General features: G+C 43.1%; 2 protein-coding genes across 2 annotated transcripts in view; one reads left to right on the plus strand and one right to left on the minus strand.

Moving 5' to 3' along the window:
- igf1ra (insulin-like growth factor 1a receptor) overlaps positions 1-26,069 on the plus strand; it is a 76,764-nt gene that overhangs the window by 38,003 nt on the left and 12,692 nt on the right. Inside the window, exons 3-12 of the mRNA XM_051382543.1 lie at positions 17,106-17,406; positions 18,388-18,524; positions 19,097-19,241; positions 19,972-20,180; positions 20,351-20,477; positions 21,162-21,397; positions 21,552-21,719; positions 21,846-22,053; positions 25,478-25,764; positions 25,875-26,017. Coding sequence (XP_051238503.1) covers positions 17,106-17,406; positions 18,388-18,524; positions 19,097-19,241; positions 19,972-20,180; positions 20,351-20,477; positions 21,162-21,397; positions 21,552-21,719; positions 21,846-22,053; positions 25,478-25,764; positions 25,875-26,017 — 1,961 coding nt within the window. The remainder of the gene's footprint in view (positions 1-17,105; positions 17,407-18,387; positions 18,525-19,096; positions 19,242-19,971; positions 20,181-20,350; positions 20,478-21,161; positions 21,398-21,551; positions 21,720-21,845; positions 22,054-25,477; positions 25,765-25,874; positions 26,018-26,069) is intronic.
- The window catches only part of pgpep1l (pyroglutamyl-peptidase I like), a 29,758-nt gene continuing 17,513 nt past the window's right edge, over positions 13,825-26,069 (minus strand). Inside the window, exon 6 of the mRNA XM_051382563.1 lies at positions 13,825-13,874. The gene's annotated coding sequence lies outside the window, so the exon portion shown is untranslated. The remainder of the gene's footprint in view (positions 13,875-26,069) is intronic.

Below are 26,069 nucleotides of genomic sequence, written 5' to 3' on the forward strand. Positions count from 1 at the left end.
GCACAGTCAACAGAATTTTAGCTGGTTTTGAGGTCCAACTTCACCATGGCATGACAATAAAGGCATTTGAATTGTTTAAAAGAGAGTGCCTCTGTGTTTTCTTGTGATTTTATATCCATATGTATCCTTATCCAAAGAACATGTCAAACAACCTCAACTCAAACAAATCAAACTCAAAACTATTTTAAAATCTTTAAGAGCTTTATCCAAACCAGCACAGATCCTTTTTTTTTTTATGTGAACAGTCACATTCTTCTTTTTGTTGTCTTTGAGGTCACAGAGAGTGTTCTCCTTTTCTGAGGCAGTATATTACATGGAGCCTCATGACATGAGGCGTTGAGCTGCCAAGATGTATTGATCTCTTGCTCCCATCGCTAGCCGACTCGCATCTAGCCTTAAACCCCTACACAATGCTGGCACTGCCGTCCTCAGGTCTCTGCGGGGAGTTAGGGGCGTGCAGCTCCGTTTGATGCATCATGGGACCAAGGGGGGTCTTGTGTCAAGGGAGAGGGGTTGAACGTTCAGGCCCGCTCCACCCTTTCATTTGTAGTTCCCCTAGCGCTGTAGCGCTATCCAAATAACTTATGGCTTTTGGTGAATAAGCCGACAGGACCTTTGTGAAGGCAGCGAGGCAGACAAGAATTTCCACAGGGAGACTGGCTGTGTGAGGGGATGAAAGTTTGGTTTTAGCTTGTGCCTATGTTGGCAATGATTTTGTTTACTTTTTTGTTTTATAGCCCCCCGCCCTGCTTATTTCTGCTGTACAAATATTTAACACGCCAAGAAACAAGAATGAAACTTGCTTTCTTATGTATTATCAATTAATAATCGATGGCATATTTCTAAGAGCCAGTCAGTCTACGTGAGCGAGGTCAGAGATAGTGCAACCTCTGCGTTGTCATGGAGATCCCACCCCCCAACTGTCATCCATACAGTAGTAGGTAACAGGTGCCATTAGCCAGTCAGTCAGTGATGGTCGTGTAGCGCTGTAGGTAATGAGAGCTGACACGGAGTGACAGTGCAGACAGGAGGACATGCTGTCACTGCGGCTCAGGGACGTGAGGACGTCCTCTGGTGTTGTTTACTCCTCACTGTGTACATTAATTCTGCTGATCCTGCCTGCGGTGTTGGCTGCCTTTTACTGCCCCCCCCCTACAGAAAAGTCTCGGCCTGGAGACAACTCAAAACTCTGTTTATGTGTTGGACGTGCTCTGCGTCTTAGACACATTGGGAACACAGTGTAAGAGCTGGGTGAGCTCACTTGGTCAACTCGATGAACTCGTGTTTTTCCCCCTCGAGGACAGACGATGCAGTAATAACATGCTTCAGGTGTGCCTGGTGTTGCCTATATGAAGCAGGAATGTGCTCCTGCAGGCAGAATGGGCTGAGGGCTGGGACGAAATGGTGGAACGTTCCTTTGATCTGGAGGGCTGCCACTGACTGATCTGACGTAGTACTGAAACAGTTTGACAATTATTTGGTTATTTAGATTGACAAAATGTTTTGATAATCGATTAATCAGTGATTCATAAAGCACAATTAAACATTCACTAGTTGTAGCTTCTCAGATGTGAGCAGTTGCTGCTTTTATTTTATTTTAAATTAAATATGTTTGTGGTTTGGACTGTTGTTCGAACAAAAGACATTTGAAGTTAGAACTTGTGATGGACATTTTTCATTTCTTAATGTTTTATAGATGGTATAAGTGATAAATCACTTAACTTACATGAGAAAAAAATTTATACTTTATTTTATGGCTCTGTAATTTCTTAATGATTTCCTAGGAAGTGTTTTTGAAAAAAAAAAAAAAATAAAAAAAAAATTAAAAAAAAAAAGAAAAAGTATTTTGGGTTAGTTATTAAATTATTTTGTTTTGAAATGTTTGGTTTTTATTTTTATTTTTCAGCTGAACCTCTGTGCCCTGACTAAAAGACTCTCTTGGTTATACGAGAGACTGATTCGAAGTGTACCAATTGTCTCTATTTTCCCTATAATTAGTACAAATTACAGTCCTTTCTGCAAAAATGTTTTAAAATTATTGTGAAATTATGGACTTGTAAAATAAAGCCTTACCAAAGAATCAACCGATTGCTCAATAATGACAATAATTACTAGTTGCATCCCTACTCTGATGTATTGTGCTCACTTGCACACTTTCCACATCCTTCCCTCAGGTACCAAATAGACAACAGAAATGTGCTATTATATGATTGCTACCGCCTCTCTTCACCGTCTTTTCACAACCCTGTACTGTCTGAGAGCTCAGCAGAGTACAGTGAAGCCCCGCAGCAGTGGGCTAGTTAGGATAGCAGATAGCTGTTGTGGTGCAGCACACTGTATAGGACAAACACACACACACACACACACACACACACACACACACACACACACACACACACACACACACACACAAATCCTCTGAGAGGGGTCAGGTCAGAGTAATAGTAGCTCTAATCAAACCACCACAAGACAAAGCAGTGCTTAAAAATTTGGCCATGGAAAAAGGCCTTGAGCCAGAGCCAGCACTTTGATGGCTTTCTTATGAGTGGTAGCTAAAGGATATGGTCTCCTGTTTCCTGTGTGCTCCGTCTCGCTGTGTGTGTGTGTGATTGATGGCTCATTGATTGAGCAGCGTGCTCCCATTCCCTCTCTCAGCCAGCTATCTGTCCCCTGGCTGTCTGTAGCCAGCCGGCCTAGCACCGGCTGTTCCAAAGTATGCGAGTGTGTGCACATTCATGCTTTTTTTTTAAGTGCATTCTGGAGGAAATCACTGATCTAGCAGGTGTGGATCCTCCTCTCTCTCTTTGGTCACTTGTCATGGTCTCATTGTTTAAAAGTAAGCTCTAGATAATGTGTAACTCAGAGCACATTCAGGCTCAGGCAATGTTCAACATCAGTTTACGACACCTAGTTAAGATAATAATGCATTAAGAATGTAAATGTTATAAAGGAGTTTTTTGTGTCATCATCTGCTTGGCTTTTTGGTGCAGTTAAATAGTAGATTCACAAGTATCCTCTGTTACTAGGCATAGTGATTTTTTTTTTCTGAACCAGTTCCAGAGCTGCAGCAGTGCTACCGTGAAACAGTAAATATAGCCTCAGGCCTTCCATTTGTTACAGTTTATGATGTGCAATTTGGCAGCTTTCAGACCAATAATAGTTAACAAGACATTTATGAAATAACTGCAACAAATTACTGCATCTGGGGACGGCAGGGATACAGTAGTTCTCAAGTAAATATAGAATCGGCTCTTCCTGTGCATGCAGCGTGTGCGGTTGGTGCAGTGTCCTCTTTCCACAGGTTCCCACACGTATGTCAGAGGAACAGGGTGATTTCTTGATAGCAGAGTAGCATAAAACTAATGTAAAGTGATCTGTTTGGGGAAACCCTCAGGCTGAATGAAACTGAGCTGAAGGAATGATAATAAGTCTGAAATATTATTAGGAAAAAAAAAAAAGACTGTGAGAAAAGATGAAGATTGTTTGTAGTACTTTGTGGCCCATATGGGTTTGTATGTGCACTACTGATTGAATATGGAAGAATCGTTATATTCAATCTATTCTATTATAATCTATTATAATCCTCTCTATTATCTATATGTTGTTGTACTAACTGTATCCATTTTAAGACTGACATTGATTGCTCCCATTGATTATTCAGCAGATATCAGAGATTTTGGGTCATAACAAGAATAAAAATGGCTCCTCTGTGTTGTGTTTACGTTCTCAGTGGATGTGTGTAACATGTCAAGCAGTGTAGCTTTCTCCCATGGCTTCGGCCCCCTGTTGGTCTTCTAATACTGTTGCACCGGTCCGTTGAGTTGTGTGAGGTCTGTAACGATAGGAAAGACAAAGGCATATTTTTCTGAGCTGGGGGCTCCAAAGTGGGTGGCAGTGTTCTGTGTACCCCCCCCCCCAAATGTCCCAATTGAAGGAGAAAGTTGTCTGTGGCCTTGAGAGGAGAGAAGAAGAGGAGGGGGAATATGGCCCACTGTTTTCAAACTGTGTCTTTATGTCTCCCCTGACTGTGAGTGTGCCACAGCATTTCACAATGGGGGCCATTGTTTGTTTGGGGGAGAAAGCGTGGGTATTTTGTTTCAATCATTTCTTGAAGTCCTATGTTTGACACGGTGGGGGCTTAGCACTTCCTATGGTTGCAGGCTTGTTCTCTGTGCCCATTTCCCTGCCTCTCTTCTGGCATCCGTCTTCTCTGCCCTCTGTGTCATCCTTTGAATGCTCTAATTTACTGTATGTTCACACCTGTGGAGTTTTTCAGTGATAAAGCTGCAATTTTTTGGGATTATCTTCATATTTGGACAAGCTAGATAAGAGGGAGTTTAGAACTATTGAAGTTCTGTCATTCTGGCCCAGGGTCTTTGTGGAGTCCACACTGCCTCATAGTACGCCCCACCGCAGCGTCCTTGATTCCTCCTGCGGTGCTGTGATGACATTTCACCTCTCCTATGTGCGCTGACTCCTCCTTAATCCCACTAACAGCTAATCTCTCATAGAGGGATGTGATCCTGGACTAAACACTGCATCTGATTTTGACAGAGAAAGGTCAGCTGACTGGCTGATTTACTCCCACCTTCTCTCCACCCTCATCAGACATGGAACACTTGTCTTGCACGGGGATCGATCCTTGTGATTAAGACCTCCCCAAACAGCCACATCCCTCTGCTACATGTCTGTTTTAATATGCTGGATAAATAGATGGTGTGATTTCTATTTTTCTTCAAGCACATCTTTTATATATTAAGCAATTATTTCTCAATGCCTGTCCTTCCTATGGTCTCTCTCTCTCTGCGTGTCTTGCTCTGTTTCCCCGTCAGCATCCTTTTGTTTCATTACTGGAGACATGTCACAGTGCAGCCCAGTTGGTAATTTAGTGAGCTGTCTGCTGGTGAAAAGTCAAACCTAGACTTTCACAATAACATATTATGAAGCATGATGCACCAAACCATACTCCTCACCTAGCTTGTGTTGATTAAGAAAGGCTTGCTCGAGTCTTAGAGCCTCAGAAAAATCTTGCCAAAATCAAGAATATGTGCAGTGTGTTTATACTTTACACTACGTGCGTGTGTGAGTGCATGGCTGTCTGGTTCTTTCATCCTGTCTCTGTTTTCTTGCTCCCTTCTTCCCCACTCTCTTCCCTCCTCCTGAACAAGAGAAGGCCATGTAAGCTGCTGAGGTCCCTAAAAGGGGCAAATGAATCGTTTGTGTGTGTGTGTGTGTATGTGTGTGTGTGATAGAGAGAGAGTTAGAGTTCTGGTTAAGTGTAGAGAAAGAGAGGAGGAAGACCTGAACTCTCCGCCCACCCTGAAAAGAGGAGGTGAAAAATGGGGATAGAAGCATGATGTCACTGGCAGCCAATGGGAAGTGTGGGCTGGGGACTGTTTAAGGCCCGTCAGCTGTCCTGCTCCATCCACATCGGCTGCCCTCTTCTGCTGTTGGTACAGTAAGGCCAGGCACAGCTTTACCCATAGTCTGCCACATCTCTGGCCTTTGGCCTCTAGCCTCTGATCTTCGAGCCATGTGCCTGTCCTGAGCCCGTAGAACTAAACCCCTTTAGTCCCAGTGTCCCTTACTCTTGAGCCCAGCTCTCTGTCGTTGTTGCTGATTTGCCTAAACTAAATATGGTGGAGATCAGATAGGGGACTGCAGTCAGTGTTATGCGTTCCACACTCTCTGTGTCATGAATGTACTGCTTGTGTTTGAGACCAGAAGTGAATGGGAGACTTGGATCATGGTAAAATCTGATTAACACCAAAACTTGGGTTGAAACTGAGGAGCTGTATCTGTGCTGAGCCTGTGAGTGAAACTTACTGAAGGTGACATAACCTCCAATTTGAGACTTGTAAACAGTGACGTTTTTTTACGCTCCACTGCACAGGCTTTGTGCAACTGCCATATTTGGTGCTGCTACCCTGTTACTAATGAGGACATGCTATTATGAGTTCAGTGTAATGGCTTTTTGTTGTAATTGGTGCCTTTACATTTGCATGGTAACCCACACCGGCTGTTTCATTGCCACCTTAAACCGCTTGGAATAAAGGAGATGTTTAAAGTAATATAGCCCCTACTTTTGGTATTCAGGCACCCTCTTTGAAATAAAAGGATCGTGAAAACCAGTGCATTGTTAAATGCTGCCAAACATTTCCCGTGAATGGTCCTCTTTGGCCTTATCAGTGTGCAAACATGACACAAAGTGAGCAGTAAGTGCCTTTATTCTTATGTGATGTTCAGCTGTCCATGAAGTACCTGCAAGCTGCAAGCATTTAACTCCCTGAGCAGATAGGTAATTGGCAAAAAAAGCATGAGGTTTGTGTATTTATAAGGAAAACTCCTGACAGGCCTCTTTCATGTGAAATGAAGCTTTGTATATGACAGATACTGGATCAATAGAACGCCGTTTACGTGTGTTACCATCTGCAACTGTGGTATCTTATCAGACCATTACACTTGAAAGGACTAGCCTAAAGTCTCAGCGCAGGCTCTCCAGTTGAAGAGAATAGTCTCAGTGTCCCATCGTAACAGATGTTAATTCTGGGCACAACTGTCCCTGCTGAACCCACAGCTTGTCCTTTTTAAAGAACGAGTGTAGCCTCACAAAAAGGATACTGTGTGCACCCTCAAGAAACTCACTGTGAAAATGAAATTAAGTGGAGGAAAAAGGAAACCCTAAATCCAGATGTCATATTTGAAGTGGCTAATAGGACTGTACAGAACGTCAGGCTCCACTGAGGTGGCAGACACTGAGGCGTATATCCCAAAGAGAAGAGGGAGATGATGCACTGGAGAGACGGGCTGAGCAACGGCATTTCACCGCAGTCTGCCTGCGTGTGCCAGCAAACAGCCACTGTCATCTGAAAGACAAGGAAACTGCAGTCAGACATACAGGCAGAGACTGTAATGTTACATGGTCCTAAATATGACCCTCACAAATGACACACACATGCAAACAAACACCAAGCCTTACACACACACACACACACACACACACACACACACACACACACACACACACACACACACACACACACACACACACACACACACATAAAATGTAACCAAACTGAACGATAATTTCAGGATATACAGTCCACTGGCTATCAGCTCAGTAATCGACTAATGGCTTTCTCAGTGTTTGCGAAGCACTCCATTTTAACCTGGTAGGAATGCTCACAATGAACACAAACTTATCCCCATCAGCTTTTTAGCTCAAGGCAAATGTTGCTGTGCTTAATCAGGATTAGGACCTCCTTGAAGTCAATGTGAAATGAAGATGTCATTTTGAATCCAGACGTCGCAGAGAATGTATGCCGGATGCCGTGCCAGGACGAAGTCTGGGCACCGTGTGCCACAAAGCTGCAGATGGTCATCCACAGAAATAGGCCTTGGCATCAAAACCACTACTATTCTGATGCTCTGATGATGATGGGCTGCAGAACCAAGCTTGGGTATAGAGTAAAAATGTTACACAAAGTACTGCACGTGGTTGCTTGCAACATTTCACAGGTACTGTAATTTAAGTCACATTTTTAAAAACCCAAGGTGTTTATTGAAGTGCTGTAAAGTCAGTGTGAATGTTCTTGAGAATCAACATTGGTCCATATGGCTCAAAGGTTCTCTCTGGGTAGCGGCCTGTCTGGGGACAGGTGGGTACACAGCCAGGTGTTAGACTGTGCCTGCAAACATCCAGCACCTGAGCCAAATGAAGCAGTAAGTTGTTCATTTTATATGTACAGTTTGTTATGTTTTTCTCCAGTGTTGCGTAGCAAAGCCTGTGCTTGATGGATACCATGTTCAGTTCATACAAGTAACCAAGCATTAGTTTTGAATGCCTGTCTTCATGGGTGTCTCCTCTACATTCACGAGAGGGATTAGAGTGCACTGTGTAGGAGGCTGTAGGGATGTGAGGGCTTGACACGTTCTCACTAACCCCAACCAGTCACCCAGCTAGCAAAACAGCCAGCCAACACAGCTTGCCAGCCAGCCAGCCAGCCAGCCAGCACAGCACTGCCAGGAAACACACTGTATTTAATGAAGCAGATCTGGGAAGTCAGGTATTTTTAGAAGCCACTTTTAGTGAGAGGAAACACCTCCGAATCTGTGAAAAAAAAAACAACAACATTCTCCTGAAGTTGTTTTCCCCATACTAATGTCTATCATAGCGTCTAGCCTAGCTATGCAGACGTCACCTGCAGCTGACATGATTTCTGTGAATTTCATTATTGAGCTTAACCAGAGGGCTGAAAACAACAAAAATATTCAACTTTGTGGCTGCTGAATGGATTGACTGTCGCACTGATTTTGTTTCTTTAAATGACTAAATCAACATCAGAAATGCAGCAGATGATGCACCTACTTGCATTTTATTTGGTAAGAAGAGTCACAGAGCAGGCATCTCTGTTATAATGTGTGTCGTTCAGGGTGGAGCTAAACTCATTCTATGCTATAAGTTTGTATGATAGCTACTGGGCCCGTTTTTTAAAACTCTTATTGACAACTACTACGGGTGAGTCCTCAGAGTAAGGAAAATTGCCGCAGAGGCCTGTCTTTATGCTACAAATATGACTCTGGGGTGCTTCTGTCAAGGGATGAACTGGGACTCTGGGACTTCGGGCCTGCTAGAAGTCTGGCCTGCAGGGATTCAGAAGTTCAGCTTGGGCCCAGTCTTTGTTCTGGGATTTGACCTCACTGGTCAGTTCTACACACAAACATTTGAATCCCTTCTGAAGCAGCTCTTTTTTAAAGGGACTTGAGCATGTTTATTGCATTTTAAGTATCTTTTCATACATAAATTAAGCGCAGTTCTTTTGGTTATTAATTAATCCGATTATTGTCTTGATTAATTGAATAACATGTCTAAAAGAAATTTCAGAAATTAGTGAAAAGGACCCATAACACTCAGAAAACAATTGAAATGGCTAGCTATGTTATCTGACCAACAGTGCAAAACCAAAAGCCATGTACTCTGCCATGATATATGACAAATAAAAGCATCAAATCCTCAAATTTAGCAAACATTAAACATTTTTACCTGGAAAATGACACAATATCTAATCTATCATATGAAGATTTCTATTAACCAGAATATAGGCTACTAATCACTTGCAATAAATCATGCCAAACAATAAGAGAATATTCCTGTATATTGTATTTGTCATTGTTTTGGTAAAGTACTGGTTAAAATGAATGCTCTTACTCACTGTTTTCCACTGTTTTAACATGTCTTTAATAGCTTTCAGACCGTCCTCTTCCTCTTTAGTGATAAAAACACAAAGTGTTTTCACATGTGACGATGCTGCATACCTGTGTCCTGTTAGTAAGTGCAATCAACAACAAAGCAACAACAACAACAGCAGCAGCTGCAGAGTGAGCCGAGGCCTGAGGGTAGAAGGAAGGGGTGTGTGTGTGTGTGTGTGTGTGTGTGTGTGTGTTGTTGTGACTGAATGCAAGTGAGGGGAAATGCCACGCATGCCTGAACACACAGACCAGCACATAGTTGTGTGAAAAACACATTGCTGGTCTTTAGTGGGCATGGGAGTGGAAGAGACCCAGAAACACTGGGATGGGGAGAAATGGGTGCGCACACACACCTTTGTGCGCAGGACTGAACAGAGATTTAGCCAAGCTTTCCTGAGCCAGCTGTCTGCATGAGAAAATCACATCGTGACACTGTGTTCCCCCTCTGAAAAAAACCCTCTGATCAGCAGAACGGCCGATCTTGCCGAACATGCATGGCCAGACACACTCTGCCAAAAAAGGTGAAAAACACCACTTCAGATTAGATCAGTACATCCTGGTACTTGAGACTTGATCGCTGTAGCAGTAAGACAGCACTGGAATCTCTGATGCGGTTTGCCTTTGGCTGTGAGTGGAGGAAGCATCCTCTCTCTGGCCGTCTGGGCTGATGTGGTTTAAACAAGTGTCTGGGGTGATCCACTGGGGGCTCCCAGGGAGGATCGGGTTGCCGGATGAGGATGTGGCCTGATGGAGCTCAGGGAGCTGGGGGGTGGGGGGTGGGTGGGGGGTCATCCTCTGATCCGGGCTGCAGCGGCCCCTGATAGGCCTGCCGTCTGCTACTGTACTCCTGTTCAGCTATCTTACTGTCTGCTACTGCTCTCAGCTCCGGTAACCTGAGCTCACCGGCTCTGACTCACAGAGTGCATAGAGTGGGAGGTTTCACATCCCCACAGTGCAGTGAATTACTGTAGTGTGCAGTAGACTGAATGTTTTGGTAAATGGAGGTGATGTAGAGATATATTTAATCATGTCCTAATGGAGCTATGTCCCGTTTATATTGTGAAGCAAGGACAGGCAGTGTGATTGACACTTAACGTGCAGCTACTACATTAACCTCTTTCAAAATTGTGCAGTCATCATGGTCACATCATGATCATGCAAAATTTTTAAAAATCCACAATTTTACCTTCATTATATTTATACTGTTGCATTTAACTTAACTGTCTTTAATTCACAGTCAGTTGTGATGTTTTTCTTCCTAGAAAAACCCTTCATTTGAATTTCATCTTTGCTTCCGTATGGCCCAGTCATGTTTTGTTATTTAGCTGACGCTCCAGTTAAGGGTCAGCACAATGTTAAGGTTTGTTGTTGAGTAAGCTACATCTGTTCAGGTTTTCCCCTTAACTTATGTTTTCTCCGAATCTGTTGAAAAGCCATGCTTAATCACTATGGTTATGGCTCCCCCTCCCAGCGCCTGCTCAAGAGAGGACTTGTTTACCATCTCTGCTCCAGACTCAATAACATGTCAATCATCGGGATTAGAACCGCCCCTGCCCACCTGCCATTGGTCCAGCCGATAGCTCCCCGTTTAACACCCACCCTTTTCTTTCCCGACACCCTCCTCCCTGCCATCCCTCCCTTCGAGCCCCACTGTGAATAATGAATGATTTCCCAACTGTCTGTGATGCTTCCTACTTATCTTCAATGACACAGGGAAACATAACGCTCTTTGATATGTTTTAAAGAATGAATAGTTTATCTTTCGTTAGAACATTTTTCTATTTCGCTATGGCTGACACATATGATTGGTTAGGGGAAATTACATCCATTTACCAAACTTCTTATATTTTCACACCATACTTCATCTTCAGAGGTGGCAGTGGCCTGCTGGCAGTAAACATGTTGCCAGCCTCCCAATGTAAACAGTGTAGTAGTCTACTTACACAGCATGCTCTCTAGCAAACAGTACATGACTTGCATTCAGATGAGGAGCATTGCTGCACTGCAATCCTCTTCCTCTCAAGCACCGGCGTGCCTATTTGATAAAGTAATGCATTTATTTGAGAATCCAACTTTGGGCCTTCTAACCCATCATCCTACCACACACATATGCACACGCACATCCGCAAACACACACACCCTTCTCTAGGCAGACAGTGTTGAAATCTAGCCATCATGTTATCAGATTGAAGCTGTTTTTTCTGTTAGTACAGACTGTGGGGAAAGAGGAGGGGTAAGGCATGGTTGAAGGGCTCTGGGTCACATGACCCTGATCCCCCCCTCGCATGCACTTAAAGAAGGCAAGGCCAGCCTGACGGAGGAATACATTTGATGCTTGCCTCTTCATTTGCTGCATGCTCTTTTTTTTTTTTTTTTAAATCCGCAACTGATACTTTCATGTTATTTTTTTCATTTTCAGTTCTATGTTTTCTTATCTCAATTTACACCTCCATGATCATGTTTGTAGCTAAAATAGCCTCTTCTTCTCAGGTTTCCTTAGCAATTCCTGAAGTTGTTATTGTGTTGTTGCAGCGGAACAAGGGATTAACATTCTCCCCCTTGTATCCTCTGCGGCCTGAAACATTCTGAAGATTCTTCACATAGACCAGCGACTGGAGGATACCTTTAGAACAAAAAAAAAAGGCAAACGTCCAAATGTCTGTCTCTCAGCCTATTAGTGATGCGTCTTCCTCCCCCTGCGGCTGTGTTTAATGGCGGATGGAAGGATGCACCAGCTGCTCAGAAGGAGACTCCTCAGCGCTGACTGTTGTCTTGTTTACCATTGATAAAATGGACCCGGCCAATTCACGTGTAGCAGTGCTCTGGTGAACGGCAGGGACAGGCTGGTGGTTGGCTATGGTGTCTGACCTGACTGTGTTTGCTCAGGGAAAGAGCAGGAGGGAGGGGGGTTGTGTAACTACTGTATGAGAGGAACAACATCATAAACCTCCCTACCCCCACTCCCAGCAGTTTGACTTATTTGACTCTGCAGCCTCAGATCATTGTCAGTTTTTGTTTTTACAGTTTATTCTCTGCCATCTTGTCTTTCAACAGTTGCTAAATGTAATGCAGCATGTACTTAAACAGGGTCAAATCTCAATGTGCTGATGCTTCTAATTTATTCCTGCTCATATTTAACATCCACTCAGGGGACTACAAGGATGATGACGACTTATCTTAAGAGGAGCCCCTTGTTAGGTAGTCCCTTTCCTTTGAAGTAGTGGAAACCCACAATGCCCTGCATAGCTATGTGTAGAGAGCAGCAGCGTGGAAATAGGGCCGCATTAGGAGCATCTATAAATAGTGGATTGTATCCTTGATACCACGGGTTGTTTGGTCACACAGTGAAACCGGGTCGACTTATATGGATTTAAGGCAGTAGCTCCCCCTCCCTCTGCTTTCTTCTGGCGGAAGGTATGCATGTTTGGAATTTCTCTTCATTGAGGAATCTGTTAAAATGATGCAGAAGGAAAGGGACCTCCTCCAATAAGGCTCATTAGAGTTTGCCTTGGCTGCCCCCTTTTGGTAGGATTCCAAGAATATTAAGCCGCGCTGATGTTTCTCCCTTTTTTTTCTCTTCTCACTCTGCAAATGTGCAACACTGATCCGCGTGCTTTAAACTCACTAATGTCAGCGTCATATTTCCAATCAAATCACAGCTGCCATGTGAGAACCTGTGTGTGTTGGCATTTGATTCTCTCGTTTTAAAAAAAGATCTTTGCCATTTTCTTTGGACCAGATCCAGAATAGTTAGATACCCTATTCATGAAGTACCACAGAGCAAGTCAGCTCACGGTATGTATGTAGTGTGAAGTTATACATAGCACAGGAAAGGCTATATAGCTAAATACTCTACTTACTCATGGCATCACTAAAATACTCTTCAGCGCAGTAATTGCTGTGTAATTTCAAGGTCCTACAGACAGTTAAGTTTTTGGAAAGTCCTGACACGCTGCAGTGTATTGAACAATCTACTGTTTACCATCAAGTCTACTGCATAAGATTAGATTTTTTTGTTTGTTTTTTCTGTTTGATAAGGGTAAATGCGCTACAATGGTCCAAAACATTTCCATTAGGAGAAACGTGCTGCAGCTTAAGAAACGATGCCAATTCAAAAGCACATACCAAAACAAATACATCAACGGAAATGTGCTGCAATTGAAAAAACGCGTGGGAAAGCCAAAACAAATACATTAACAGCAAACATGCTGCAAATACAGAAACGATACAAACTCAAAACACACAAGCTAAATGCCTCAAAAACGCTGCATATCCAGTCAACACAACTAAAGTTCTCCGGCCTAGGTGGAGCACTAAGTGGAGCAGCTTGATTTTTGACCCGAGAGAGAGAGCCCAAGAGAGAGAGAGAGAGAGATCCCTGTACTATTATTTTTTTCAACTTTATTTAGAAAACACAACACATTCAATACATGGACAACATGTTCCAGACAACTGTGGCTGCTCAACAGCAGACAGAAGAGCTCTTCAGAGGGTCATCAACATCCCTCTGCCCTTTCCGGAAGAAATCTGTACGCCCCGTTGCCTCAGCAGAAAACACCCTAAAAGACTTGGTCACCTGGTCACCACCTGTTTGACCTGTTGCCCTCTGGAAGGTGCTACAGGACCTTCAAAGCACAGAACACCAGAGTTAAGAACAGTTTCTTTCCCCGGGCCATAAGAACACTTAACTCCAACAATCAGTGAAATTACCTCTCAAGTGCAATATGTAGACTGTCTACTGAAAACCTGGCTCAAATGAATAATCACATTTTTTCAGACACATTTTTCAAGTGCAATACTTATAATTACATTCACATGGAATAACTTGTGTGCAATATTACCCCTATTCTGGTGCAATGACATTGTATTCATTTATTTATTTAGCTTTTTATGCTTTTCTATTCTATTGAGGCCAGAAAATGTCTGTTGTGTTCACTGGATATGGAGCATTTTTCTGTTGCATTTATTTTTGGACTCTATGTGTTTTTGATCTTGCATTGTTTCTGGAGGGTGTATGCCGTCAATATATTTGTTTTGGCTTTCCGTGGCACATTTTTCTTCTGCAGCACGTTTCCATTGTTGTATTTGCTTTGGATTTTGGTATGCGTTTCTGAAGCTGCAGCATGTTTCTCCTGGTGGAAAGGTTTTGGGCTGATATAGTGCATTTGCCCCTGTCGGCCACCGTATGATGGAATTTCCAAACAGATTTCACCTCCTCTGCACTATAAGATTTGACTGAATGTGAGAAAGCATGGCAGGTATTTGAGACACTGTCAGGAGTGGGACTGATCGTTCCCCTTTCCCCTGCAAAGCCAAGCTGGAGTTGGCACTGTGGAAGCGTGTGCTTGCTCTGCAGCATTGCTCACGTTCTGAACCTATACAGATGTTTTGTAAAGCAACATGAAATATTCATCAAGAGATTAGCTCAACAGCCGGCTTCATTCTCTTGACTGATTCACAAAGCGAACCAGCGATGCTCCGACACCCGTGTTTAATTTAAAAGCAAATAAACAAGCAGATCTCCTTTTCCTCTTTCTCTCCGGCACACAAAAATATTCACATACCAAGATGCATGTGCACACATGTCAGACACACACACACATGCATACTCTTCTTAACCAGTTGTACTTTATGATGATGGCTGAAACAATGTCACTGCAGACAATGAAGTGAAATTTTTGGTGTCACAGTTTTGCAAATGATAATAACACACATGAAAGAGAGTCGTGAAATGTGTGTTTTAGTGTCTGAGAGTGTATGATTGCGTGTGTGTGCACATTTCCTTCCAGCTCTGGCTTTGCACCAGGAGGCGGTTGCTAAGGAACCAGGAGTGCTGTGCCTCTTATTTCAGTTCAATGTAGTTCAATTCAGCTTTATTGCCCCTGTGGGGAAATTTGCTTTGCAGCAATAACAAAGAGCATAACAATAAATAGTAAACACTTAAGTCTCTAAATACACAAACAACACAAGGGCGTGGGGGGGGGCTGCACAATTTCTAATTGCAAAACAATGCAGATTTTTTAACAAGGATAGATTTTTTATCTGTTATTCCCCAAAGAAACCCGAACCCTTGACTCAGTCTTTCCCTGAGCAGCTCTTTATCTGAGAGACTCCGCCAAAAGGAAACAATCATTAGCAAAAAACACCTTGTCACCAGGCCTTTCACGATCATTCATACATACAACACACACACGCCAGGTGCTTTTTCTATGGAGTGGACTCATTTGAAACTAGGACACTCCTGCCTGCAGTGTGTCAAGATTAGTTAACAGTGGGAGTCATCTGCTTTCTTCACCTTACATCTGCTTTTTCAGAAGTGCTCCTCCTATAAATAGGCTACAGTGAAAATGCTTTTGAACATTAAAAACAGATGCTTTCCATTTTCCACTTTTGTCTGTGTCACTGTTGATTTAAGTGTAAAGCTGATGAGATTTTCAGAAATAGTTGGTGAATCTACAAACAAGCGCTGATCTAATTTTCTTGTTTCTTCTCACCCGAATCAGTACTTTTGTCTTCTCTGTCTCAGAGTTTGGATTTGGAAAGACTTCTTCTCTAGGGGTTTGAGGCTGATACATTAATGGTCATTTTGTAAGCTCTGTTAGATAAATCTGACAAACTGTCGGGATGCACAATCTGTCAAATGTACTATTTGTCTGTTCCAAGCTACGGGAAAATGCTGTTATTGATAACATATTGTCATGGGTTTTGGTTTCTCAGTGATGCTCAGTATACAGTGAGGAGGTTCTATTATTCATGTTGCTCAAGCTTAATTTGAAACACCCCACGCAATCATTTTACTGTAATTTTTTTCTTACAGCCTGGAAGGACGTACAGTAGTTCTTTCTTAGAGTGAGAGTTTTGTTCAAGCTGCAAAGTCTTTGTTCCATTTTAGGAATATTAATGAAATAGGATAATATATTGTGTTTTTTTTTATCTCACCAATCCACTGATTTGATTGATGATTTGGTTTAAAGACAAGAGGCGAGTATAAATGTTCTAGCAGGAATTTGTTTTTCAAATTGCTGTCAAGGAATAGATACTTTGGGTGATCACATTAGATGTGATCACATTAAGTGAGGCCAGCTCTGCGCTTTACATAAACAAATGGCACAGATTTTTAACCCTGCTGCCACTACAGTTCTTCTGTGACTCTCCTTTTGCTCCACTGCGCTGCTGCTGGCCTCTTCACTTGTTGCCAACATTTCCATGTCATGCACACAAACTACAGTCACCACGAAACGCAAACGCCCCTATCATATCATAATTATGAATATTATTTTCCAATTCTGCAAATAGAGCCTCTTAAATGTTACACACTGGAGTTCATTAGGTACACCTAGCTAAAGCTAATGTCTTCTAATACAACAGTCCGGCAATAAATCCTACCTTCATGAAGGTTATACTGTTTAGTTTTTTGTTGAAACGAGAACCGTTGATTCAACTTTATGATTATTTTGGAGGCTGCAGTTTGGGATGAGACTGAATTGTATTGTGTTATACTGACACGTGTTTCTATTATTTTTTTCCACTTCATTTATATAAATGAGATGAATCACCCCTGTGTATTATGTAATACATTTAAACACTGGACCTAATAAACTTGTAACTGTATATAGTATGTACAGTATCTTAAATCTCATTTAATTTTTTTTCTGGCCTGTTACCAATATGTTACCATATTTGTACATGACAATTTAAATCACAATCTGTGCTTTTGTATTAGTTTTGTATCATTTTGACCTCTATCATCCTTGACTTTGTTGTGATAGCGTGCAGACTGTTTACGCACACAGACACACACACACACACACACACCCAAAACTGACCTCTTCCCCATCTTTCTCTGTCTCCTCCAGTATGCCCAGGACACTGCAAGCTTGCCTGCACAGACAAGGGGGAGTGTTGCCACAGCCAGTGCCTGGGCAGCTGTACCGAGCCCAACAACGACATGGCCTGCTCTGCCTGCGTCCACTACCACCACGAGGGTCGCTGTGTGCCAGACTGTCCCCGAGACACCTACAAGTTTGAGGGCTGGCGCTGCATCACCATGGACCTGTGCTCTCAAGTGCACCTGCCTGGTGACACTCACTTTGTCATCCACAGGGGAGAATGTATGCCCGACTGCCCCTCCGGCTTCACACGCAACGAGACTAATCGGTAAAGACTTACCCTTCACTTTGAGTTTAGGGCTGATGACTTAAAAATGCCATGCCAGGTGACACACTGAATGTACAAAATATTAGGAAGAGCTGCTTAAAAGTAAGCGTACGTTATGTTTAAGATTTCTCAAGGCCTAAGAATTCTTTCTAGATCTAGATTATTCTAGATCTATATTTGAACAGGATCATAACCTGATCTTTTTCACAGAGAGAGCCAGAGGTGTCAGTATTATTTCCTGGTTATTTTTTCTCTGAGTAGCACTACGGTTTCTCTTCAGTATTCACAGACACTAAAGCCACTCGTGTTCACTGTGTACTTCGGCATAATGAATTCATTTGCATAAAGTATCCTTGAGCTTGACCTTCCCCTGACCTGGCCCTTACAGGTCCTTTTTCTTAAAGTAGGTCTCAAAGCTGGAAGTGCTAAAGGTTAAGAGCATGTTGGGCTTTTAATGATTCAAGTTTAGTTTTCCTTGACTGTTTAGAGAGAGTGAAAGGTGACACTCAGCACTTGTAGATTATACAAATTAAAACTAAAAGGTTTTAAAAAGAGACACCGCTGAAATGTCCACCTGACATTTCCTTTGTTTGACATTAACTTAGAATAAGAAAACTTCTTTCCACGCAACTTTTCCGCCCTGTTTTGTCTCGTCAATTCCCAAACTTTCCATGCCGACTTGCTGTTGCTGTATTTTTTTGGCCATACCAATGCTGTTTGTCTCTGAGGTCAATACTGTGAGTCACTCTCTCACGAGTTCAGATGAGGGCCCATAAAAGATTAAACTCTCTGTGTGAGAGGTGACCTTGTATCATGCAGTGAATTTATTTGCCTGAATCCTTTGGAATGCTTGGGAGCTAGGGAGTGGACGAATGATTTCAGGGTGAGGTAGAAAAGTTCACGTTAAGATTTTTGCTCATTCTTTTACAGTTTTTACTTAGGTCTCTTTCTTCTCATTCCGTCTGCTTCTTCTCTATACAGTATGTTATGCAGTGCCTGCAATGGCCCGTGTGATAAGCCCTGCACATCCCCAGTGATTGACTCTGTGGATGCTGCTCAGTCCCTGAAGGACTGCACCATCATTGCAGGCAATCTGGACATCAACATTCGCCGTGGAAGTGAGTGCTTTTAACACCACATATACTGTCGATTTTGCAGTGTAACGTAGCTTTATAGATCATGCTACACCCCAGGAAATTTTAGCGGACAAAACTACAACATCAGCAGTAACCACGCAGATTATACACACTAGTAATTCTGTGTTCACAAAGATTAGCCAACACTACATAGAATATTTTGGCTATCATACAATATGCTAGAGCAATCCTGTATCCAAACTCTACAGTTGGTTGCACATAACTGGCCAGCGTATATTGTGATTACTAAGACATAAATTAGTAGAGCTTGGTGGTCTACGCTCCTGGGAGGCACAATGAGGGCCACCAAATCAACATTACATCTGCTTCCTGCACTCTAACCCAATTATCACATTATGCTATAATGCTGTTTATTTGCTCAGTTGACGTGTGGCTCACAAGCTAATCTCCCCATATGATAACACTTTTAAGTGCTCACTGTGATATTTGCATTAAGAGCTACTCTAGGTGGTCACAGTAGCAGTAGAGGTCCCTGTGGATTTTAAAATGCAGCTTTCATATACTATGTATTTATGTTTATCCCCTGTCCTCAGATAACATAGCGTCTGAGCTGGAGAGCTTCATGGGATTGATCCAGAGAGTGACGGGCTATGTGAAGATTCGACACTCCCACGCACTTGGCTCGCTGTCCTTCCTCAAGAGCCTGCGTTACATCAATGGGCAGGAACTCATCGACAAGTATGGCTCGTCTGCGCTGTTTGTCTGCACATTTTGCTTGTAAATGTGTGCATGCTTGTGTGCGGTGACTGAGGGAATAAGAGGACATGAGCAAACCACAGCCCAGTAGGGAGGCTGCCACCAACATATCATTGAAGTTACATAAATGTCAGAGTGACTTCTTGTTGAATGAGCGTCTGTACTGGATGGTGGATGTGAACATAAATGTAAAAGAAATCATTCAGACGAGCTAGATAAGTGAGTATGGCTACAAAGCTGAATGGAAAGTCTCAGGTCTGTCACCCCTGCCTTATCTCTGCTATCAGCAGCAGTCTTAGATATGAGGGAAAGTTTTTTTGGTAATGGCCAAAGGGGTCGTGGGAAATCCTGTCGCCCTTCTTGTTGTCGTTTCTCCCAGGGTAAAGTTTCACTCAGAGGAATGCTGTTGAGGATGGCAGGCATTCCCTTTGCTCTGGAGGTGTTCTGTTTGTGTTACTTGGTCTGCTGGTGCTCAGTGTTAGCATGGCACCGTTTCTGTTTCATGTCCTCTTTACAAACCCAGGCTCGTTGTCATACATACCTGAGCTCATGTAATGCACAACTCTGGTAGTGCTTAACGTTGCCACCAGGTGGCAAAACTTTTTTTAGCCACATGCCCCAACACTTCACCTTCCATGAAACCATAAAAAACACATTTTGTTGATCTCTATGAGATGGTTTTAACCTCCTCTTGATCTCCTCCCATTATCAGCATGTATGCGTTCTCCGCCATCAACAACCAGCACTTGCAGTATTTGTGGGACTGGAGCCAGCACAACCTGACCATTCTGAATGGACGTCTCTTCTTCCGTCGGAACCCCAAACTCTGCATGTCTGAGATCCACAAGATGTGGGAAAAGACGAACATAACTGTGAAGCCAGAGGAGGGGGACTTCCGTAACAATGGTGAAAGAGCCAGCTGTGAGTATACTCATATAGACTTTGACAGATTTTGAAGTTTTTGTTGTGAGTGATCGTTAAAGAAGAAACAATCTGTGATTTAATTCAATGACGGAGGTCATTAAAAACCAAGGATAGGTTTCTTCATTTTTTACATGTGTCTCATTGAGGGTCCTGCTCTGACAATACAGGTGAAAGTCACATCTTGAAGTTCAAGTCCAACAATACATCAAGCCATAAGGTCAGGATGATATGGGAGCGCTACCAGCCACCGGACTATGGAGACCTTATCAGCTTCATAGTCTACTACAAGGAGTCGTGAGTCCTCATTCACCTACTAAGTCATTATCTTTTCTAAAACACCATCATATTATATAATTAACTCTACATTGGGGCAGAGACTCTACTTTGGCATGTTTCTTTAAAGTCAGAACTTAAGGTTTCAAACACACAGGGTTCCTCTCAAAATCATTTCCATAATTTTATGAAGACAAAATCTTAGATGATCATATCGGTTTGGTTTTCCATATTTTACCTCGATCAATAATAACTTTACTGTACTCTTCACATTACTGCCAACCATTTTCCAAAGGCGGTGTTTGAGCTTCTCTTGCTTTTGAGGAATTCTGATTTCCAATAACAAATAGAAGCATTCCTCTAATGCAACATAAACTAAATTTACAACATCCTATTCACAACATCCATGTGTGCTTACTGTTTTGAGATCGGTTGGTTTAATTACCTGTCAGATTTTCTTATTCAGCTGGAACACAGTGAAACAATTGGTAACCTCGAAGGTTGATAATCAATCAAAAACTGAATGGTATGCTTTGGAAAGTGGTTGGCAGTCATGTAAAATACACAACATTTGTAAATAATGGCCTAAAATATGAAAACCCATTGGCACAGTCTGTGTTTTACTTTCATACCAACTGTTAGTTCTGAGAGGAGTAAATGTAATTTTTTTGTAAATGTCACAGCCATGTTTTGTGTCTTCACCAGCCCTTTCCAGAACATCACAGAGTTTGACGGCCAGGATGGCTGTGGCTCAAACAGCTGGCACATGGTGGATGTGGATCTCCCTCAGGATAAAAACATTGACCCAGAAGTCACTATTCATCACCTTAAGCCCTGGACCCAGTATGCTATTTTTGTGAAGGCCATTACCTTGCAGGTGGAGGACAAACACATTACTGGGGCAAAGAGTGATATAATCTACATTCGCACACGCCCATCGAGTAAGTCTGACTATCAGTCCAATACTGCAGTTGTTGATTATTTCTAATGCTGTTTGTAAATTTGTGATGGTAATGCAATCCTCTTACTAATTACTGTACCTGAACAGGCAACATCATTTTAATATAACATACCATGACTTTGACTCTGTTGCAGTGCCGTCTATGCCCAAAGACGCCCGTGCATTTGCCAACTCCTCAACCAAGCTGGTGGTAAAGTGGTCACCTCCAGCTTTTCCCAACGGCAACCTGACCTACTACCTTGTCCGCTGGCAGCAGCAGCCTGAGGACAGGGAGCTGTACCAACACAACTACTGCTCCAAAGGTCTGTGTTACTCGTTCTATAAAACAATAACCATCTTTTGTATTCTCTGAGCTCTCATGCCTGTATGTTAAATATGTTATATAAGATTGCTGCCCATCCCTAAACTCTTGGTTTCTCCTAAAACAGAGCTGAAGATCCCGATCCGTATCCCAGCCACAGGGCTCACGGACATGGAAGAGAACACCAAGCCCACCAAGTCAGACCTGGCAGGGGCAGAGAAGGGCCCATGCTGTGCTTGCCAGAAGACACCCGAGGAGAAGGACCGGGAGAAAGATGACCGCGTCTTTCTTAAAGTTTTTGAGAACTTCCTCCACAATGCCATCTTTCTGCCAAGGTATAGTAAGCCACAGATGGAGTGGATATATAATATCAGCCTCACAGTGATCTCCTTAAACTGTTTACTGCTCCTGTTCTGTGCCTCCTTTCACTCTGTGGAGAGCTGAACTTGTTTGCCTTGATGGGTCGAAATGAGGAATGAGGTGGCGGCCCGGGTGTAATGGCTCCTCTGTGAAGCTGACAGAACCCAAGAATGGGGGCGTAGATGGGACCGGACGGGGACTGAGCTGGCCCGCTGGGTTCGGCCCTTCTTGTCGGGCGGTGCGGATGAAGAGACCTGCTGAGTAGGATCCAAAGCCTTCTTAGTGCGCTTGTGGCTTTCTGTTTCCGTGGCAACCGTGGCACGGGGGGATGTTAGGACCTAGCAGGCAGCAATTTAGGCAACACAAACAAACCCAGGAGAGAGATGTGATTAAGGAGTCTGAAGGGCCTAGTTTTGGCTGTGCGCTCGTAGCTGCTTAGGCTTTTGTTCCCCACAATAGGGACTGACATCTGTGTTCTGTTATCATTTAACTTGTTCGTGGCTAAGGATGTTTCACTGTTTCAAAGAGTCCCGCTTGGTTCTTCTCCCACACTCCTTTATTCTCATGCAGACAGTCACACACAATCTGTGCATATTTAGGAACTGGCGCCGTAACACTCCATCTCCGACATCCAGCGCAGTGAAATATGGAGACCTTTGATAAACTTGTTGCCTCAGCAGGTATCTTATAAATCCATAGCTTTAAACGATTCCTGGGAGCCTCCAAAGTTCATTCATTCGATTCATTCAGTGTTAGGGTGCCCTTCTCTTTTCCTTTGCAGTGCTCTTGTGGAATTGGATCGATATGTCTTCGGAGGAAGAATAATAAAACATAGCTTTCTATTGTAATTGGACTCATATCTGGGCCCCCCCCCCCATCCTCCTCCACTCTCTGCCTGTGTTGATTTGTTATAGTATAGCTGTCTAGGAAACAGGCGAGTGGCAGGTCCTGGGCCTGCAGCGAAGGGCTCAGCCTGTGTATGCACAGACTCTCCACTGTAACAGAGCCAGCATTATTACAAACCACTTCAGGGAAAGGCCTCGAAAATCTGGGGGGTTTTTTCAAAAGTTCAGGGTTTAGAACCAGGGTGAGGGGAAACAGGGCGGGTGAAAACAGAAACAGAAAGAAGAGGAAATGTTTTCCATTCTGTCCCCCTCCACTCGCCACTCCACTCTCCTCCTCCCCTTGTACGCTCTCTTTGTGCGGGTTTTTTTTTTCTTCTTTTTTTTTTGTGGAGCGAGACAGCTGCCAGGAAATGTACAGTGAATCCATCTGGAATTTAAATGAATGAGGGAAGAGCCCCATCAGCGCTAGAAGACAAACAGAAAGTAAGGAAGGCAGACTGATTTACTGGAGGAGAGGAGGGTGGTTGCACAAAGAGGATGGCTGTTTGGGAGACCTTGTGGTACAATCAAAAAACCTTTCATCAGCTGACTGGATTTATTTATTTATGTCAGCACCAGATGTTGAAACTCATGACAAGTACATACAAGATGAAGTTACCTCTTCATCGGTCAGATCAAGAGATCTTCCGCTCCTCTTCGTGAGCCTGCAGTATGTGTTGCTGCCAAGCACCCAATAATGTGCTCTTTTTGCCCCAGTCATTGCTTTCCTCTCTGGATTGCATTGCGTGAAAGGTAGATCTTTTTTTAGCAGGCGAGGTCAGGACACCAACTGTAGTAACTCACTAGTTATAAGGTCATGCTTCAGTCAACTGAGGATCCTTCTCACAGTGTTAGGACTGGCCTGCCTAACCCATAACACTCTCATTGCACATACAGAAATTAGATACCTCAAGTTTTCTTTCATCTGGCTTCTCTGTGAGGTCTTTCTTTCTCTTCTTCTAGCGGGCCGTCGCAGGATAGCTCAAGATTTACTAGTCTCACGCATGTGTGTCTTTATTCTGGTGTCAGTTTATATATATATATTTGATGTAGTAACAGTAGCACTTTTACAGTGCTGGATTGTAACGCACCAGTAATAACCGTCATAGAGGAATGTTGACATGTCAGTGCGACTGGTCTTTCCCACGGATCCGTCTGTGTCTGCACACTCCTGCTGTAGGTGTATGTCTGCTCAAACACAACAGATGCTTGAGTGTAGCATTGCTCAGTTAGGTCTCTCGGTTTAGCTTTTTATTCCTCCTGGGTAGAGCTGAAACGATAAGTCGATCAACAGGGAACCGGCAGCATTCTGATTGATTTAAAAAAAATTTAAGCAACTTCCAGCTTCTTAATTGTGATGATTTGCGGCTTTTCTTTGTTTTGTTTGATAGTAAATTCAATATCTTTGAGTTTTGGACTGCCGGTCAGAAAAGACAAACAATTTTTCGTTGTCACATTGGGCTTTAGGAAATTGCGATTGCTGTTATTCAAAATTAATAGACTAAACAATTAATCAATTAGTTGAGGACAAAATCGGCATTATTTATAACCCTGAATCATAAGCTGTTTCAAATGCTGTAATATAACTTAGCCAGTTGTTCATGCTCTCCATTACATTTCCAAACACCCCATAGACACTTATCACCTCACAAGAGCTCTGCAAGGGCTCCATGTACTGTATATCACCTGCTGTCACCTGCTGTCAATACAGCTTTCATTTTCCATCTCAATCAGAGCTCAGGACTTTTCTCTTTGTCCATTAGTCTCAGTCGACTGTCCTGTAGGTTTCACAGGTAACAGTTAAAGGTACTGAAGGTAAGGTGCCCTGTGACGTCTGTTGTGCCTCTGCTGCTGCCACAGTCACAGCTGTCACCGCCTGCCTACCCTCAATAATAACGATGTCCAGCTCCAGGCAGCTCCACAGCTCGTCATCTTCACCATGTAACCATGAGTCCATTCACCGCAATGCCCTCGGTGTCTTTGCTGAAAACTGGTCATTAGCAGTGAACAGTTTTTTTCATAATGTTGATGTCATGAAAATATAAGCCATATTTTCTCTCTCCTTTTTCCCTTTTGCACATTTTCAGTGTTGATTGGGATATGTTGGACAGAAAGCTTTTTTTTATTGTTCTTACTGTGGAAAAACCTCTCTATGTGTCTGCCCTTTTTCTCTCTCTGTCTGTCCACCTCACTATGATCTGTCTGACCTCATCCTTCCACACAGCTCCACAGGGAGTCGTTTGCAGCATCTGGACACATGGCGTGCGCGCGCACAAATACACACACACATACACGCAAAGATACGAGACACACATTCACTCCACCCGGTTCAGTGATATGCTTCAGCTTTGTGAAAAATACTTTTGGGAGTTGTAAACCTACAATTATTTGTTACAATAGGATTTCCAGGACATACTGTATATCTTTTCTTTTTTATTTTATCGCCATAAAAGCGCTCACTACTCAAACTAACTTTCTCACAGCAGTTGCATTCGTTTGTCCTTCTGTATTTCAGACCACCAGATCGTCGACGTAGAGATGTTTTCGGTGTGGCTAATAACACACTGTTTCATGAGGGTGTTGGTAGGGGCAACACCACCCTTGGCCCGGGTGAAAACAGCACAGATGGCATTCCTCCTATCAAGGAGTACCCCTTCTCAGAGGAGAAGAGCACAGCAGAATATTTAGACATCCCCAACCTGCGGCCCTTCACCGTTTACCGTATTGACCTCCATGCCTGCAATGAGGAGGTGGGGCGCTGCAGTGCTGGAGCCTTCGTCTTCTCCAGGACCAAACCTGCAGGTTAGTAATATACCTACAATGTGGCACAATATTCACCTTCAATATAACACTGTCTCTTGCAGCACTTTGTAGGCTCAGTCTTGTAATAAGTTTGTATGTGTGTTTCACAGTCAGAGCAGACGACATCCCTGGAAAGGTAATCTTTGAGAGGAGTGACAAGGTTGAGGGTTGTGTGGTGCTGCACTGGCTAGAACCCATCATGCCCAACGGACTTATTCTGATGTATGAGATCAAGTTCCGTCTGGGGACTGAGGTAAGCCAAATCCCTTCAAAATACTTAAAAATATATGTATATATAATTCTTG

This window comes from Dicentrarchus labrax, unplaced genomic scaffold, assembly GCF_905237075.1.
Source record: "Dicentrarchus labrax unplaced genomic scaffold, dlabrax2021, whole genome shotgun sequence".
Classification (NCBI taxonomy): domain Eukaryota; kingdom Metazoa; phylum Chordata; class Actinopteri; family Moronidae; genus Dicentrarchus; species Dicentrarchus labrax.